The following is an 18,359-nucleotide window of genomic DNA, read 5'->3' as shown; positions in this document are numbered from 1 at the left end:
AGGGATGCTTTTATCAAACCTCTGAAAGGAGTCACAGTGCTTGTATGGTAAAACATCATGGATCTATCATCTTTGGTGACTTAACTATTGGCAAGTAGTACTGTCTTATTTAAAAGAGCCATTTTTTTTTTTCATCAAATGTCATCTACCTAAGGACAGATCAGGGTGGCTCTAGACAGGACCTCTAAGTCCTGTCTAGTATCGAGGTCCCAAGTTGAGTCTAGGAACTCTATGTTCCACAAACCCAGGGGGTCCCACATCTATTTTGTTTGAACAGTGACCCCTGGAGTTAGGTAACAAGGCATCTCAGCCAGGCATCTCCCCAAGTGGGGAGATGATCTGTGAGGTCCCTTCCCTCACCAAGATTCTGCAGACCCCACGATAGCTGGTAAACCCCAGGACAAGGAGGAATGAGAAGAGGGGAGGGAGGGAAGAAACATCCCTCTCCAGGAGGTCCCAGTCCAAAACCATGGGTGGCTGAGGACTTCAAAGTTGGGACTATTAACAGTTGACATTTCAGTTAATCTGCATTATTGCCTTCTTCTTGTCATTAGTAAGGTTCGTTTGGGTATCTTGTGGCCAGAGTTCTTTCAGGTGGGATATGTTTCCCAAGTTTCTTACAGGGAACATGAGCCAAAGGAAGCAGAATGCCACAAAAAGGGTGACATGAGCCCTTCGAGTTCAGCAACTTTTGTTCCCAGGGTTGTTGAATATTCACACGCCAGCTGGGCTTTCTTACCCATGTGCAGCAACAAGGCGATCCCTCCCCTCCCCAGGAGCAGCCGGGGGCAAGCCAATGGGAACAAGCCAATGGCAACACAGATTGTCTTAGTCTGTTTGTGTTTCAATAAAGGGACACCTGAGGCTGGGTTGTTTATTTAAAGAAGATATTTATTTGGTTCACAGTATTGCAGGCTGCATAAGACGCATGGTGCCAGCATCTCCTTCTGGGGAGGGTTTCAGGAAGTTTCCACTCATGGTGGAAGGTGAAGGGGAGCAGGCATCACATGGCAAGAGGGAGGAAGAAGGAGAGAACGTGGAGGAAGGTACCAGGTGCTTTTTAGCAATCAGTTCTTGTGGAAACTAATTGAGCAAGAACTTGATTCCAAGAGACTGGCACCTAGCCATTCATGAGAGATCCGCCTCCATGACCCAAAAGCCTCCACCTCCAACACTGGGGATCAAATTTCTACATGAGACTCTGAGGGGACAAATATCCAAACTATATCACATACTTTAATCAGGACCAATCACTTGACCTTCACGTCCTCTTGCTGGCATGCAGGGGTTGGAACAGTGGAGTCTGCTTTAGGGGAATGTCATTGCTGCAGCCCATAGTAGCCACTAAAATCCAACTCTACCCTCAGGGGACACTCTGCATGAACAAGTCAACATGTAGTTCTATGCTTCTGAATCTCTATTACATCCAGCAATGGGATAAGGAAGAGCTCTTCAAAGATGGGGAGGTCCAATATTCCTGCAAAATAACACACCTTATTCTGATCTTCCTTGAAGCAAATATTGACATGAGCCAAATGTCCCCTGTAGAATGCATGCAGCAATGTCATATTAATTTGAATTCAACAGAAAATTGGTATAAAGGAGCCTATCCTAGAATCTGTCTGCATTATTTATAAGAAGACTTTCATGATTAAATTGTTAATATAAAAATGTAAGAGTAATAAGGCTACTTAAGAGGTGGGGCTCTTTGCAAGTACAAGTGTAGCACCCAATATTTATACAAATTTCAAACTATTTATTTTATTTATGCAAGTCCATCTACTCTTTACTAGAAATAATATTTGCTTGCCTAATTTTGCTGACAAGTGATAAAACAATTCTTTTCACAGGGTGGGAATCATATTTCACTTTTAGTACAAATTAAAGAGTTGTCACCATGGGAATTGAATATTGTAACTTGCTGTTTGGTTTTGTATTTGGATTAATACAAAATAATCTTTGTTTGATTACAAGCCCACATTTCCCTCCATTTTAGAAAGACAAAGGTGATGTCTGCTGAGTAGAAGCAGTATAGAATGATGCGCCCCCACCACCCCAAGCCAGATCTAGCCTAGGTCAAGAATATAAATACCACAACCAAGAGATGATACAATAGATTCCTTCAACTTGGTCCTAGGCAGCAACAATTTGAAAATGTTATTGGTGTAGAAAATATTAATTCCCATTCACAGGCTTTATTTAAACACATAATTATTGGAATTAACAAAGATTATGTGTTTGTATTAAACCACATTTACTATGTTAATTTCATAACAATCATATACAATAGGTAGTCCCCATTCTATGGAGTAGGAAATTGAAACTAAAGAAATTAAAATATAGCCCAAGTAAAAGACAGATCTGGAATTCACGTGGAAGCTACTTGATTTTAAGGCTCATAATCTTAATTATTTAATGATTTCTGCTTCCTTTCAGCCCATGGTAGAATAGTACAGAATTTATAAACTTCTGTACTTGAAAAAGATCTTAAGTGAGTCATTTAGTTTACCCCTGCCCCCTTTCCAGACATTTCTTTACTAGTATTCCTGAAAGAAAGAACAACCAAGTCTCTACTGGATATTTCCAATGCTGACGCTTTTTATTTTGAGGGATAGGTCATTTCATTACTGGACTGCTACAATGGTTAAACACATCTTTATGGTAAAAATCAGAAAAGAAGACAATTCTGACTTCTTTCTTCTATAAAATTCACCAGTAAACAAGAAGAAGGAAAAAGGCAGAAAAAGGGAAGCTCTAATGTTAGGGAAGCCAGAAGAATTGAATCCATAAACCCCAAACCACAACGGATGAGGACTAGAACACAATACATAGTGGTAAATGATTCAACAGGAAGTGTGCTTCACAGGGATGAGTTGGATATAAGTGGGACAGGCAAGCAGTGAGGGTCAAGCTGATTTCCCTGGTAGACTGGAAAGACTAAGGAATTTGAGGTTAATACTCTGCAAGTGGAGATACTATTGAAATTGGCAGTAAAGCAGGAGACTACAAATAGTAGGATGGTTTGTTGGCTGTTGGGTTTGTTTGTTTGTTTGCTTTCAGAGATGGGGCCTCACTATGTTGCTCAGGCTAGATTTCAATTCCTGCATTCAAATGATCCTCTCGCCCGCCCCTGTCTTCCAAGTAGCTGCGACTACCAGGTGCGCACCATCACAACTGGCTTGTTTGTTTGTTTCCAGTTAGGAGAAGGAACAGTTAGAACAAAGGGTCCTAAATGCCACCCTTCAAAATCAAGCCCTTTTCAGGATACCTGAGGATTGTTCTCTGAAGAAGCTTAACCAGAAAGGCTCTGAACTGAGCGATATGAGGCTCAGAGGAAGACAAGGGTGAGCAACAATGACGAAAAAGAGAAGAGGTTAAACATTTGAGTCTCCAGACATTAAAACCAAGTAAGCATCCAAAATAATAAATGAAAAAAAGATCTACATCAAATTTAATCATTGTGAAACTTCAGAACATCATGATAAAGATGCCAAACGGTTCTAGAGAGGAAAAAAAATGGATCATATCCAAAGGATTAGGAATAAGAATGACCTTGCATTTTTAAGAAACATTAAAAACTAAAAGACAGGGGAAAATAATATGTCTTAAGATTTTTAATAAAAATTATTTTCAACCTAAAAGGTTACATCTAGCCAAACTATCAATCAAGTAAGTATAAGGGTATCAAAAAGATATTTCAGGCACACACACAGTCTCCCATAAATGCTTTCTCAGGAAGCCACTAGAGGATATGTTTTCCTAAATGAGGAATTAAACCAAGAAAGAGGAAGAATAGGAGCCAGGCAACAGGAGAGAGGTAAAGGGAATTCCCAGAACGACAGCAGGGGAAGTGCCAGGACCACAGCTGTGTAGCAGGCCTAGAAGCCACCAGCCCAGGCTGGAGGAGGGGGGGTCAAGGTTCTAAGAGTGTTTGTATGTGGGGATCATATCTCCAAAAAAATACTAGAATACATAAATTATTTGACACATTTGACCTTTGGGAATATTGTATAGAAAGATTTATAGGCCTCTTACGCTGTTTGGGAAGACAGAGTATTCTCAATACTAGGCAAATGAAAAGAAAAAGAAATTATCAACTCCAGGAAAAACAGAAAGTTGCATATGAATAGAACTATAATCACAATGCTCTACCTGGTTTAACAGTAAACATTATTTCAATAAAGACAATATAGGATATGAATTAAACATTGAGATATAATTTTGTGGGGAAAATGAAGAGAGGAGAAAAAGGGGACTGTAAACAATGAAAATCTTCATCTATCATTATGAGAAGACAATAAATAATGTCAAAAATTGGTGAGTTGTAAATAAAATCAAGGCATTTTATTTACAAATGATAAAGTAAATCCCCCCAAAAAATATCTACAACAGTTTTATGTTATTACCTCTAGAAAGCATCACAAGGTTGGAGGAAGGTGGAGGAACAAGGAGTTATTGTTTCTTGGGTTAAGCTTTTTAGCATCATTTGAATTTTCAAATTATTTTCCTGTGATATTTGCGTAAACAGTTAGATGTATTTTCAAAAAATAAGTGTATTCTTTACAAAAGTTCAAAGCCTTAGACATGTAATTTGTGTTCTTTTAAGGTTGATTTGACAATGAAACACTGAGCTCTATTAATTTGCTGTCTTTATTAACCTATCCCAGTTTTTTGGGCCCGTATCAGGCCACAGATAAATTCTTGGGAGTCACAGTTTTGCATGTTTGTATTATTTTCGATTATACTTGAAAATGCATATGCCTGTTTTGGATCTGGGTAGCCACTGTGTAAGTGTCATTTTGATACCTCCACTATCATGTGTGTATCTATTCAAGTTAGGGCCAATTAGCACTACTTTAATAATTGCAGGACAATGAGAAAGAATAGGGCTTTCATCTATTCAGGCTGCTATAACAAAATACCATAAACTGAGTGACTAATAAACCATGGAATTTTTTTTTTTGAGACAGAGTCTTGCTCTGTCGCCCAGGCTGGAGTGCAGTGGCACAATCTCGGCTCACTGCAACCTCTGTCTCCTGGGTTCAAATGATTCTCCTGCCCCAGCCTCCCCAGTAGCTGGGATTACAAGCATGCGCCACCACATCCAGCTAATTTCTGTATTTTAGTAGAGATGGGGTTTCACCATGATGGCCAGGCTGATCTTGAACTCCTGACCTCAAGTGATCCACCTGCCTTGGCCTCCCAACGTGCTGGTATTACAGCCGTGAGCCAGCGTGCCGGGCCAACAATGGAAATTTATTTCTCATAGTTCTGTAGGCTGGAAAGTCTAAGATCAAGGTGCAGGCAAATTCTGTGTCTGGTGACTTCCTCGTACAAAGCCTTCTTCTCACTGAAACCTCACATGGCAGAGGGGTAAGGGGTTTCTTTCAGACCTTTTTTATAAGAACACTAATCCCATTCATAAAAGCTCTACCCTCATAATCTAATCACTTTCCAAAGGCCCCGCCTCCTCATACCATCACCTGGGGGTTTATGATTTCAACACATGAATTTTGGGGGGACACAAACATTCAGACCATAGCAAGCAGTAAATGATGCAGCCGTATCAAATGAGAGCCCCATGAAATCATAGCAGGCCATATGAATAAAAACTATGTAATAATTTGAATGAATCAAGTGTTGAGGAAATTCCCAAACCACATTGTAGAAGAGTACCAGAAACTCAAAAAACCCAGCAGTCAATAGTGTATTCATGTTGCAAGTAGCAATTTAAGTTCAGCAAAACAATATCTGTCACATAAAAGTAGTGTTATTAATTTGAGTCGCATTTATTGATTTTGTAGGCTTTAAAATGTATACATTTTAAAATTTATATAACTACTGTAAGCGTAAGGAGTTTATCCTATTTTCATTTTAGTACATGTAGGTTCAAATAATAATATAATCCTTCAAATAATTTCCACATTATTTAAGTTATTCTGTTAAGTGAATCTATACATTATTTAAATTTGAAAAGCACTGACTTGTTTATATTTACTAAGAGATGTGATCGGGTCAGTTTGCTACAATCCAGGATGGAATGCCACCCAATTTGTGGCACTCACCAAGTATTCATTAATTTAGAAGAAAGTGCTTTTCTCTTTCATCAATTTTAATTCATTAACTTAATTATCAAATAATATAGTGAACAGCTTCATTGTCTTCAACACTGGAATTTCTTTATCCTGACTTCTGCTTGTTGGGTGCACTCATCTATATATAACTTATGCCTCCCCTAAACTCAGAGAATAAGTAGGACAAAACTGGGGGTGGGATGTTTTCATTTCCTTTTGTTGCCATAACATCTTATCACAAATTTAGCAGCTTAAAAATAACATAAGTTTGCTATTTTATATTTCTGGAGGTCGGAAATCCAAAACGAATTTCTTTGATCTAAAATAAATGTCGCAGGATTGCATCCCTCTGGAGGCTCTAGAGTATAATCTGTTTCCTTGCCTTTCCCAGCTTCTAGAAGCTTCCTGACCTATGCTGAGGTCATCAAATCTCCTTTTCTGCCTCCAATCCTACTGCCTTCTTCCCTCATTTATAAAGACCCTTATGAGGCTGAGTGCAATGGCTCACGCTTATAATCCCAGCACTTTGGGAGGCCGAGGTGGGCAGATCATGAGGTCAGGAGTTCGAGACCAGCCTAGCCAACACAGCGAAACCCCGTCTCTACTAAAAATACAAAAATTAGTTGGATGTGGTGGCAGGCGCCTGTAATCCCAGCTACCTGGGAGGCTGAGGGAGGAGAATTGCTTGAACCCGGGAGGTTGCAGTGAGCTGAGATTGCACCACTGCACTCCAGCCTAAGTGACAGAGCGAGACTCTGTCTCAATAAATAAATAAATAAATACCCTTTTGATTACATTGAACCCACCCAGTAGTTCAAGATAACCTCCCTACCTCAGGATCCTTACATCTGCAAAGTCTCTTTTGTCATGTAAAGAAACATATTCACAGGTTCCAGGGAGTAGGACGTGGAGATCTTTTGGGTGGCATTATTCTGCCTCCCACAAGGGATGCCACTATGCCTAGCCTGTCCCCAGAGCAGAAACCGATGGAGGAATCTGCTTTGGAAGTATGGGAACACAAGCTCCAGAAAGAAAAATAAAAGGCAAATGGATGTAAATTAATAGACAGGCATTTTATGGTGAATCAGAAGGAATTTCTTTTTCTGAGGAGGATCAAGGAGCATGTTGAGGATTTACAAAATGTGGGAAAGCCACCAACTAAGGAAGAAAAAGCAGACTGCTTCCCTGAGGGTTTGTTTGAGATGGGAAGAGTTACCTGGGAAAGACTGTGCTCCAAGGTCACACCAATTACCACGTGCATGAAGATTATACTCAGTTCAGCTCCAAAATCACCATCTACATGTTTATTTTGAACTTTGCAAACAAACCAAACAATGACATCAGAATTAAAATGGTTCCACCACCTCCCTGTTCTTATGCCATTGTTTTTCTTTTTCCATGATTCCTGTAAGAAACCTGACACTAATTAAGCTAGTGCAAGAAGAAGAAGAAAAAGAAGATGAATCATCCACCACACTGGAGATAAACCAAGAAGTAAGAAAAACTGATCTCTACCCAAAAAGGACAACAATGGTGAAAGACTGCATTTGCAAAGGGGGTAATATACTCAGAGTTTAAATTTCCGAAAGGACAAACAAAACATGGAGAGTCTAATGAGATCTTCCAGCTGCTTCTCTCTGCTAAGGTATTTCCCCTGGCAACAGCTAGGGAAGCTTGGGTGTATTTTCCCCTTGCTGTGTCATATGATGTTTCTTTCCCTACCCCCACCTCCTCCAGACTGCTGCCTCCATCAGTGCCTGTGGCGTGTGTGTGTGTGTGTGTGCGCGCGTGCACGTGTGTATGTGTGTGTGTGTATTGGGTTTCTCTCTCCCTTGTAAGAACACAGCCAGCCCGCCTTCTCCTGCTGTTGCTGCAGCTCTGACTTGCTTTTTCCTGCCTCTTTCCTCTCCTCTCTCTTCTTGCTTAGCTTCTTGCCTTCTGGTAAGTATGACAAACACTCCCCCAAGCCCTGTGAGAAGGTGTAGGGTGCGGTTTGTGGTGTTCGAAACTTGCAACTTTGAGATTGCCAGTGAACTGTTGGAGAACTTTTCATTGTTGTATTTATAAATAAAATGTGTTGCTTAGGGAGGGATGTGTCTGTGATAGTCATCTGGAATAGCCAACACAAGTGAAAAGTTCTCTCCCTGGGGAGGGGAAAATAAGGCAATAAAGTTTATATAAGATAAAAGTTAGAAATAATTTCTTTGCCACATAATATAAAATGGATGATTGAAAAGTAACAAAGTTCTCTGACTTTGTTTTTTTCCCTCTTGTTAACTTGTCTTGAGGCTACTTTTGGGAATTGAATTGTCCTGGGCTTTATAATGACTGTTCTGTTTTAAAGTAAATGTGGAACAGGAGTTAAAGAATAGCCATGGAATTAAGAATTTAAAAAATCAATGATTGTGGCATCTCATAAAGAATAAATCAAATACAAACAGCCACTTGCATTTAGACTAACCGAAGTAAAACTCCTATGGACAGCTTATCTTAATTATTTTGAAGTTCATTTTACTTGAGATTTTATTTCATCCTAAGATAGTCTCCCCGACTTTAAAACCCACGTATGGATTTAAGCCAGTAAATGTTTACTGTTTTCAATTTGATTGAAAAACGATTCTCTTGATTTTCAAGGATGAAGTGCTAAACGGCATGACTCCTTTTAGAATAGCTTAAAATAACTTCTGGCTGGACAGCAGGTGCCGTGTGTCTTTCTCCGTGTTCAGGGGAGGCCTAAGTTATATATAGATGAGTGCAATCAACAAGTGAGGTCAGGAAAAGAAATCCCAGTGATGAAAATAATGAAACTGTTTGCTGCATTATTTGATAATCAAGTTGGTGAATTCAAACCAGTGAAAGAAAAAAAGTACTTCCTCTAAGTTATGAGTATTTGGTGAGCATCACAAGTCAGTGGCAACATCTGTGTGTTGAATTTTCTGTTCTTGTTGGTGTCCGAGCATTCAATTGACATCTACTGCCCTGAGAACAGGAAAAGGAAGCTGTGCAGTTGTAGAATAGTATGCTTTTGTTTTCACTTTCATGTTACCACAACAGCAAAACCTGCAAATTATGAGGATCTTGCCACATTTTTATGCTGCTATTTAGCAGCATCACTGTTAAATATTATTTACAAATAAAATGCACCATAACTTAAAGGCCTAAACCAAATCTATTGCAACTCTAGAAGTGGTAATAGTCAGAAACCCTGGAATCTCTGACTCAGTTCCATCTCTCACCCTTTCCTAAGGGCCCTTATTATTGCTGAATTATTTCTCGAGTTGGTCTCCTCCTTGTTTATGAAACATTGCTACTTCTTAAAAATCATTAAGTTTTTCTAGAGCTTCCTGACTTAGAAGAGAAAGTTGTAATCTGTTTTTCTCTTTTAAAAAATTGGTTTATATATTGGAATAAAAGAGTATTATAGAAATTTAAGGAATTGTTATAAGTGTCATCATGCTTTTGTTTTGTTTTGTTTTTGAGACGAAGTCTTGCTCTATCACCCAGGCTGGAGTGCAGTGGCATGATCTTGGCTCACTACAACCTCCGCCTCCCAAGTTCAAGCAATTCTCATACCTCAGCCTCCCAAGTAGCTGGGACTACCGGTGCCCGCCACCACACCCGGCTAATTTTTGTAGTTTTAGTAGAGACAGGGTTTCACCATGTTGGCCAGGCTGGTCTCCTGGCCTCAAGGATCCACCTGCCTCGGCTTCCTAAAGTGCTGGGATTACAGACATGAGCCACGGCACCTGGTCCGTGTTTCCATACTACTTTGTTTATTTATTTATACCTTCCCTCATTCCCTGTCTTAATCTAAAAATGATGCCAGTTTAAGCCTCAAAAAAAGCATTCGTGTTGCTTATCTGAAAAAGAAAATGCCAGAAAAGTGACAAATGTCTCCTCTATCCAGTGTAATAATGCATTTACATCAAAATATTCATACTAAGCAAAATATTGACTTATGGATCAAATAGAGCTTAGAGATGTTATTGTTATGAGTCATTAAATAAATTCAATGGCTCTTCTATTAAATATTTTAACTTTGAAAGAAAACTAATACCACTTTAGATTTAAACATTTTAAATATATACAGTCATGTACCCCCAGTGATTGTTAATCTACATAGAATTATACAGGAAAATGGTAACACAAACTGACTAGTGTAAGCAAAATGACAAATATGGCCACAAAGAAAAATAGCATGAATTACTTTCTTAATGTGAATAATAAGGAATACTACTGAAAATTGAAGATCAAAACCAAAAATATGCCAGCAGTGTGACTTGATTTGGAAAAACAACTTTCCACTGTCCCTACTTTAATAATTGTAATGTAGCAGGACAAGCCGCAGACAAAACCCTTCAGACACCCAGTTAAAGAAGGAAGCAGTTTAATCGGCCGGGAGCATCAGCAAGACTCCTGTCTCAAGAGCCGAGCTCCCCGAGTGAGCATTTCTTGTCCCTTTTAAGGGCTCACAACTCTAAGTGCGTGCACGTGAGAGGGTTGTGATTGATTGAGCAAGCAGGGGGTACGTGACTGGGGCTGCATGCACCGGTAATTAGATCGAAACAAAACAGGATAGGGATTTTCACAGTGCTTTTCTATACAATGTCTGGAATCTACAGATAACATAACCTATTAGGTCAGGGGTCGATTTTTAACTACCAGGCCCAGGGCGCGGCACCAGGCTGTCTGCCTGTGGATTTCGTTTCTGCGTTTTAGTTTTTACTTCTTCTTTGGAGGCAGAAATTGGGCATAAGACGATATGAGGGGTGGTCTCCTCCCTTAGTAACATTAATGGTTTGTGAAAGGACATTCACTCTACGTTAGAGACTATAATTAGTTGGTATTCTCTTGGGGGATATCCTTACCATTGAAATGTAGCATTGATATGTAGCAAGTAGGTTAGCTACATAAAGCCTAACTGTGCTTACCACTAGATACTACTCCCAAGATGGAGGCTAGTCACTCTGAACAGCTCTCAGCGGAACGACAGTCAACACCTCCAGGTGACAGTTCATCATTACCCAGTCACAATGGCCCGGAGAAGGAAGATGGCCAGGATTCTTCAACCCCAGTCCAACCACCAGAGAAAGAGGCAAGTGTGCACCCCGATATCTCTGAAGAGCTGAATCGACAGCTGGAAGACATCATTAACACTTATGGGTCTGCTGCCAGCACAGCAGGGAAAGAGGGCTCTGCCAGGGCCAGTGAGCAGCCTGAGAATGCAGAATCACCTGACAATGAGGATGGGGACTGTGAGGAAACAACTGAAGAGGCTGGAAGAGAACCCGTTGCTTCTGGAGAGCCACCCACTGTCAAAGAGCCCGTCAGCAATAAGGAGCAAAAATTGGAAAAGAAAATCCTAAAAGGATTAGGCAAGTAGTTATGTTCAAATATGTGACCTTTCTGTATGGTATTCCTAAAAAAGGGGCACTTCTTCCAACCTTCACTAAAAGCCACATCCAATATTTGGATGACTGTAGTAGCCTTCTATATTTTCCCTTGTTGTATTTGTCCCCAGCCCTTACCCTTCAGTGGAGCTCAGGTGAACTTTTCAGTGTGTTACCCATCGACCCTTTGTTCCGTGGCCTCCTACTGCTCTTAGGATGAAGACCAAAATCTTTAACATGTTCTCTAAGATCCTAATGGTCTAACTCCAACCAGTCCCAGTTTTATCTCAGATTGCTCTACCCTACAACATCACCTTCCTGAACACTCTGCCTCTATTACCACCGCCACCACTACTGCCTAATAGCTAGTCATTCTGATCTTGTCTTTCAGGCCTTTGAACATGCTATGCTCCATCGCCCACAAGGCCTGTGCACATCCTAGTTTCTTTACCTAGAAATCTGTACCTATCTTCAGGTGCCCAATGAGTGTTTATTAATGCCTAGTCTTTGTAAGGCACTGTGCTAGGTGCACAAAGATAAATAAGTCATGGTCTTTTGGTCAAGGAGCTGTAAGTATAGAGAAAACAGAAGACATGTAAATTAATTATATAGGAGAAGTGCAAAAACGGGAAAAGGAAAATTTTTTAGGAGAGCATGGGAGATTGGTGACACCAACGATGGCTGGGAAAAAAGGGTGAGAATGTTAATTTTTTTAACTATGAGTGAAGCATGTTACTGTACATAGGAAAGTCCCTCTGCTTATCTTTCCTGGTGGAAACACTCACTACAAATACTCCCTCCTATGTGATACTTTCCCTGACATGCCCAGGTAGAGTTAGCATCACCTTCCTTAGTTTTCTATTAAATTTTCTGCAGCAATCATTTGTTTATATACCCACCTCTCATGCTAGATGGAGAATCTATCAAGGGCAGAGACCACATATGATTTGTTTCTGGAAGACCGTGTGGTAGAGTGAAAGATCATGAGCATTGGAGTCAGAACTGTGTTCAAACTCCAGTAACCAGATTATCTGTAAACCCAAATATATCACAAACTGGAGTAGAATATTTTTCTGCAGTGAGCAGGTATATACAAACCTACCCACAAAGGCCAAGGGAGCTGAAGGCCAAAAACAGAGGCTGACAAATCCACTTTCTCAGAAAGAAATATTTAATAGGGGCTTACAAACAGTAGTGCTGTCTTGGGCAGCAGTGAGACAGTGAATTCCTACACCCACTCTCCAGAAAGTGTCCTTTACATAGCAAGCTTTTAGGTAAAGTCATGTGCAGCTGGTCACATCTCCGACTTTCTTGCCAAAAGTCATGACCACTGGGAACGTTAGATAAGCATCTTTCTGAGGGATTGTCTATGTCACAGGCATTGTTTAAAGACCTTGCTGCAGAACAGCCGTCAACCTTTTTGGCACCAGGGAAGACAGTTTTTCCATGGACTGGGGAGGGATAGTTTCGGGATGATTCAAGTGCATTACATTTATTGTGCACCTTATTTCTATTATTATTACATTGTAAGATATAATGAAATGATTATACAACTCACCGTAATGTAGAATCAGTGGGAGCCTTGAGTTTGTTTTCCTGCAACTAGACGGTCCCATCTGGGGGTGACAGGAGACAGTGACAGATCATCAGGCATTAGATTCTCACAGGGAGCATGCAACCTACATCCCTTGCATGTGCAGTTCACAATAGGGTTCACGCCCCTATGAGAATCTAATGCCACCGTTGACCTGACAGGAGGTGGAGCTCAGGTGGTAATGTGAGTGATGGGGAGCAGCCGCAAATACAGATGACGTTTTGCTCTGTCGCCTGCCACTCATCTCCTGCCGTGCAGCCCAGTTCCTAACAGGCCACGGACTGGTACCTCACCCTCCCAAAGTGCTGGGATTGCAGACGTGAGCCACTGCGCCCGGCCCCTAGTCTTCCTTTGAACAGTCAGGTCACTCTCCCAGATAGTCTGTTTCATCTGTTTTAGCTTGATTTCTAGTTCCTCTGAGAGAGTAATAAACTGCAGCTTTGATATTTTCTGAAGGAGTTATTTTCTGAAGGAGACTAAATTTTCTGAAGGAGATGATAAGAAGACCAGAGAAATTCAAGGGAAAGAGGAATAAGCAGAGACAAAGCTTGACAAGTAGATTCATACAGAAGCTAGAACCTAGACCAGACCTTGACAGGGAGGAGAGTTTACAGAAGCAGATGGAAGGGGAAAGAAAAGCCTTGAGGAAAATTATTAGTACTCTCTTCTGACCAAGGTAGGGAGTGGATGGATGAATATTTTACTGTTTTTTCTAATATTTTTATTTTTGTTATTGGTAATAGTGTATACACATCATCACTGTTGACCTAATAAGAACTCCAGATCCACTCTCCTACTGAGTGAGAGGCCAAAGTTCCCCTACAAATATGACAAGGCCACTGAAAGATAAGAGATAGAAAATGTCAGCCAAAGGGAACAAAATCTGACAAGAAAACACAGGCTAGGTGGTATTTTCGAAACTGATAGAGGCCTCTCGTGGGTAAAATCTCTCTCGTGGGTAAAGTCACTTTCCCCTTGGCATCTGAAATGAAAGAAATGAAAACAGATTTCCCATTATGCAGCCCACAATGACTGGTACCAGTCTGTGGCCTGAGGGTTGGAGATATCTGCTGCAGAACACCTTGGTATGGAGGAGTCAAACATTGGTCATCATGGCAGGTTTGCTTTACGATGGCATCACTCTTGCCATGCAAGGGGCTATTTTCCTACAGATATCGCTATGATGCTAAAACCCATTGCTACAATGCTTTCAAGAAGGCCTAAATAATACATTCAGGTAGGATACTTCACCCAACTAGGATAAAATTAAAAGAACTCAGATAATAACTTTTAAGTATCTTCAAGTTCCAAAGTGCAGGGTTGGAATCACTCTAGTGTTTTGGAACATGGAAAAACATAATAAAATTGCTCTGTTTTACAGAGCAATTTTTTCTTCTCTGACAAAACATCTCAAATGTGTCCCTTTGCAAAATTAGTCATTATTCAAGTTTCCGTAAGACAATATACAAAATCTCATTCCAGAGGTAAGCAACTTCAAGTGTTCCTAACCAGAAAAGTTATTTTTCAATCACCTTAAAACTTTTACATAAGAATTGGGGTGTGTGTGTGTGTGTGTGTGTGTGTGTGTGTGTGTGTGTGTGTGTGTTGAGGGGAAAGATATGAAGAAAATAGGGATAAAGTTAAAATAACCAATTTGGGTTTCTACTCTCTTCCATGAGTTATTTCGTAATCTGCATTAACCTTACAATTACCAAATAGTCAGGATGATATTTTTAAAAATTCCAACTCCCTAATTCTGCCGCTATTTACAAATTACCAAATTCCAACTGACTGTGTTTGACCAAAATCAATGCTTGTGGATTAGAGTATCTAGGTGTGTCCACTCTAATTGAGTGTGTGTGGGCTCATGACCTTTCTGTGCCTTCCCACTCATCATCATTAGCATATTATTGTAAACACTGTACTATTTAACAGCTACATTATGCATGAAAACAACATTTTTAGGCTAACCTCAACTTGTAACCACCATTTTAAACTTTCAGTTGTTTGCAAGTAGCTTTGGCAGCCTTCTTAGCTACTTTTCAGTTAAATGGTACTGTGCTATCGTCTAGACTAATGGTTTTCCAACTTCACTGCTTATTAGAATCAATTGCAAAATTTGTGAAAAATGCTCCTCCTGAGCCCCCACACACAGATATTTGGAGTTTGTAGGCCTGGAGTGAAGCATGATCTAGTTTCTCAGTTCTTTGAACATGTTATACTCCATCTCCCACAAGGACTGTGCACATTCTAGTTTCTTTGCCTAGAAATTTCTACCTATCCTGAAATCCTCAATGAGTACTTATTTATTTATTTTTATTTATTTACTTTTTTTCTTTGAGACAGAGTCTCACTCTGTTGCCAGGCTGGAGTGCAGTGGCGCGATTTCGGCTCACTACAACCTCCAGCTCCCTAGTTCAAGCGATTCTCCTGCCTCAGCCTCTCGAGTAGCTGGGATTACAGGCATGTGCCACCATGCCCAGCTAATTTTTGTATTTTTAGTAGAGACGGGGTTTCACTGTGTTGGCCAGGATGGTCTCGATCTCCTGACCTCGTGATCCACCCGCCTCGGCCTCCCAAAGTGCTGGGATTACAGGTGTGAGCCACCGCACCCGGCCCACAATGAGTATTTATTAATGCCTAGTCTTTATGATGCACTGTGCTAGGTGCGCAAAGATAAATAAGTCATGGCCTTTAGTCAAGGATCTCTAGGTAGAGAGGAAAAAGAAGATACATAAGCTAATTGTCATATAGTGTAAGTGCAAGACCAGGAACAGGAAAATTTTTAGGCGAGCATGGGAGATGTTCACCCTGGATAATTTTGACACAAACAGATTGTGGAAGCAATGGTTCTGATTCTTCAGAAAGTGTTTTCTCTGCTCTTTTGGAGAAAATATAAACATCTGGCTGTGGTCTCCTTTTATAACCTATTTGGACCTCTTAGAGAATTTTAATAAGTCTTTCAACCCATATCTGAAGATATATTCTTAGATTTTGCTTATGTACTTGATCAAAGATGTCTTTAATCATTGCATTTATTAGATGCTTTTTGCTTTATTGGCACATTTGAGATGCTAAAATGTTTTGACTCTCTACTACAACATTTTCCAAAGTGTGTCTACTTTGGGATGCTTGAGATTTCACAAAGTTAAACAGTTTCTTTACTGCCAGAATTCTCTGACCTTTACTGTATACACAATGAAGATCTAAAATGGTGATGGGCATAGTTTCCATCATTTCCAAAACTTATTGACTGATTGGATCTATGAGAGACATTTTTTTTTTTTTTTTTTGAGACGGAGTTTCGCTCTCGTTGCCCGGGCTGGAGTGCAATGGTGCGATCTCGGCTCACCGCAACCTCCACCCTCCGGGTTCAAACGATTCTCCTGCCTCAGCCTCCCAAGTAGCTGGGATTACAGGCATGTGCCACCACTCCCGGCTAATTTTGTATTTTTAGTAGAGACAGGATTTCTCCATGTTGGTCAGGCTGGTCTTGAACTCCCGACCTCAGGTGATCCGCCTGCCTCGGCCTCCCAAAGTGCTGGGATTACAGGCATGAACAGCCACGCCTGGCCAAGGCCTTTTTTTTTTTTTTTTTTTTTACAGAACACCTTGAATATTTGGGAAATGTCTCTACAAACTAAGCTCCCAGGACTTCTTTTTCCTTTTGAGGCTGCACTTTCTCCTACAATAAACGCAGTACTTACCGGAGCAGTTGGGGGAATATTTAAAAATCTCTCTCATGGATAAAGTCACTTTCCCCTTGGCATCTGAAATGAAAGAAATGAAAACAGATTTCCCATTATGCAGCACCATGCCAAGTTCACATCTAAAGTATCCCCTTTGTTCTCCTACTCGCATCCTCCAGGCTCAGAGGTATCTCTCATTTATCACTTCTGACAACATTATGTGGGCTGGGAGAAAAACAAAGCTCATTCACAGGGCTATTCTGAGCTCAGAATCCATCTAGTCAACCTACTAATTTTATAGACAGGGAAATTGAAGCCTAGGGAGTTTCAGAGTCCACCAAAAAATGTTACTCATCTAGTTGATGTGATTGTGAGATTAGTCATAAAGCAAGGGATGGACCTTGTGTCACTGACATCGCAGGACCAAAGTGGTACAGAAGCAAGCATCATATTGGTTAAGGAGCATTTATTACACCTCAGTTAATGAATTTTGTCTTTCTAGTTACAAGTGAGCTTCAGTGGTACCTTCTGAGAGGCTCCTGACTAGGACATCAGTATTCTGAAATGTATTCAGACATCCATTTACATAGTCTTCCTTTATTTTTTGAGACAAAGTCTCACTCTGTTGCCCAGGCTGGAGTACAGTGGTGCGATCTCAGCTCACTGCAACTTCCACCTCCCAGGTTCAAGCGATTCTCCTGCCTCAGTCTCCCATGTAGCTAGGATTACAGCCACGTGCCACCATGCATGGCCAATTTTTATATTTTTAGTAGAGACGGGGTTTCACTGTGTTGGCCAGACTGGTCTCGAACTTGTGACCTCAAGTGATCTGCCCACCTCACCCTCCCAAAGTGCTGGGATTGCAGACGTAAGCCACCGCGCCCAGCCCCTAGTCTTCCTTTGAACGGTCCGGTCACTCTCCCAGATAGTCTGTTTCATCTGTTTTAGCTTGATTTCTAGTTTCTCTGAGAGAGTAATAAACTGCTGCTTTGATATTTTCTGAAGGAGATGGTATTTTCTGAAGGAGACTAAATTTTCTGAAGGAGATGATAAGAAGACCAGAGAAATTCAAGGGAAAGAGGAATAAGCAGAGACAAAGCTTGACAAGTAGATTCATAGAGAAGCTAGAACCTAGACCAGACCTTGACAGGGAGGAGAGTTTACAGAAGCAGATGGAAGGGGAGAGAAAAGCCTTGAGGAAAATTATTAGTACTCTCTTCTGACCAAGGTAGGGAGTGGATGGATGAATATTTTACTGTTTTTTCTAATATTTTTATTTTTGTTATTGGTAATAGTGTATACACATCATCACTGTTGACCTAATAAGAACTCCAGATCCACTCTCCTACTGAGTGAGGGGCCAAAGTTCCCCTACAAATATGACAAGGCCACTGAAAGATAAGAGATAGAAAATGTCAGCCAAAGGGAACAAAATCTGAGAAGAAAACACAGGCTAGGTGGTATTTTCGAAACTGATAGAGGCCTTAAAACCAAATGAAACAAGCAAACAAAAACCCTGACAATGAGTGGTGACAGTGAGGAGTAAGAGAACCTTTGTAAATTTAAAAAGTGGACCGTAATAGTCTAAGATAACAAATATGCCATCCAAACA

At 40.5% G+C, this 18,359-nt stretch overlaps 1 protein-coding gene across 2 annotated transcripts in view; it reads left to right on the top strand.

Moving 5' to 3' along the window:
* Positions 1–18,359, top strand: part of TXLNB (taxilin beta) — an 84,566-nt gene that overhangs the window by 25,108 nt on the left and 41,099 nt on the right. Inside the window, exons 2-3 of one of the 2 annotated variants that reach the window (XM_034962959.3) lie at positions 7,487–7,568; positions 11,012–11,449. In XM_034962959.3, coding sequence (XP_034818850.3) covers positions 11,026–11,449 — 424 coding nt within the window. In that variant the 5' untranslated portion in view covers positions 7,487–7,568; positions 11,012–11,025. Of the gene's footprint in view, positions 1–7,486; positions 7,569–7,820; positions 8,016–11,011; positions 11,450–18,359 lie in introns of those variants that run through there. The other variant, XM_034962960.3, reaches the window with a different exon arrangement.

The sequence above is a fragment of the Pan paniscus genome, chromosome 5 (assembly GCF_029289425.2).
Source record: "Pan paniscus chromosome 5, NHGRI_mPanPan1-v2.0_pri, whole genome shotgun sequence".
NCBI lineage: Eukaryota > Metazoa > Chordata > Mammalia > Primates > Hominidae > Pan > Pan paniscus.
Note: the sequence above shows the minus strand (reverse complement) of the source record. Positions and strands in the feature narration are given on the sequence as shown.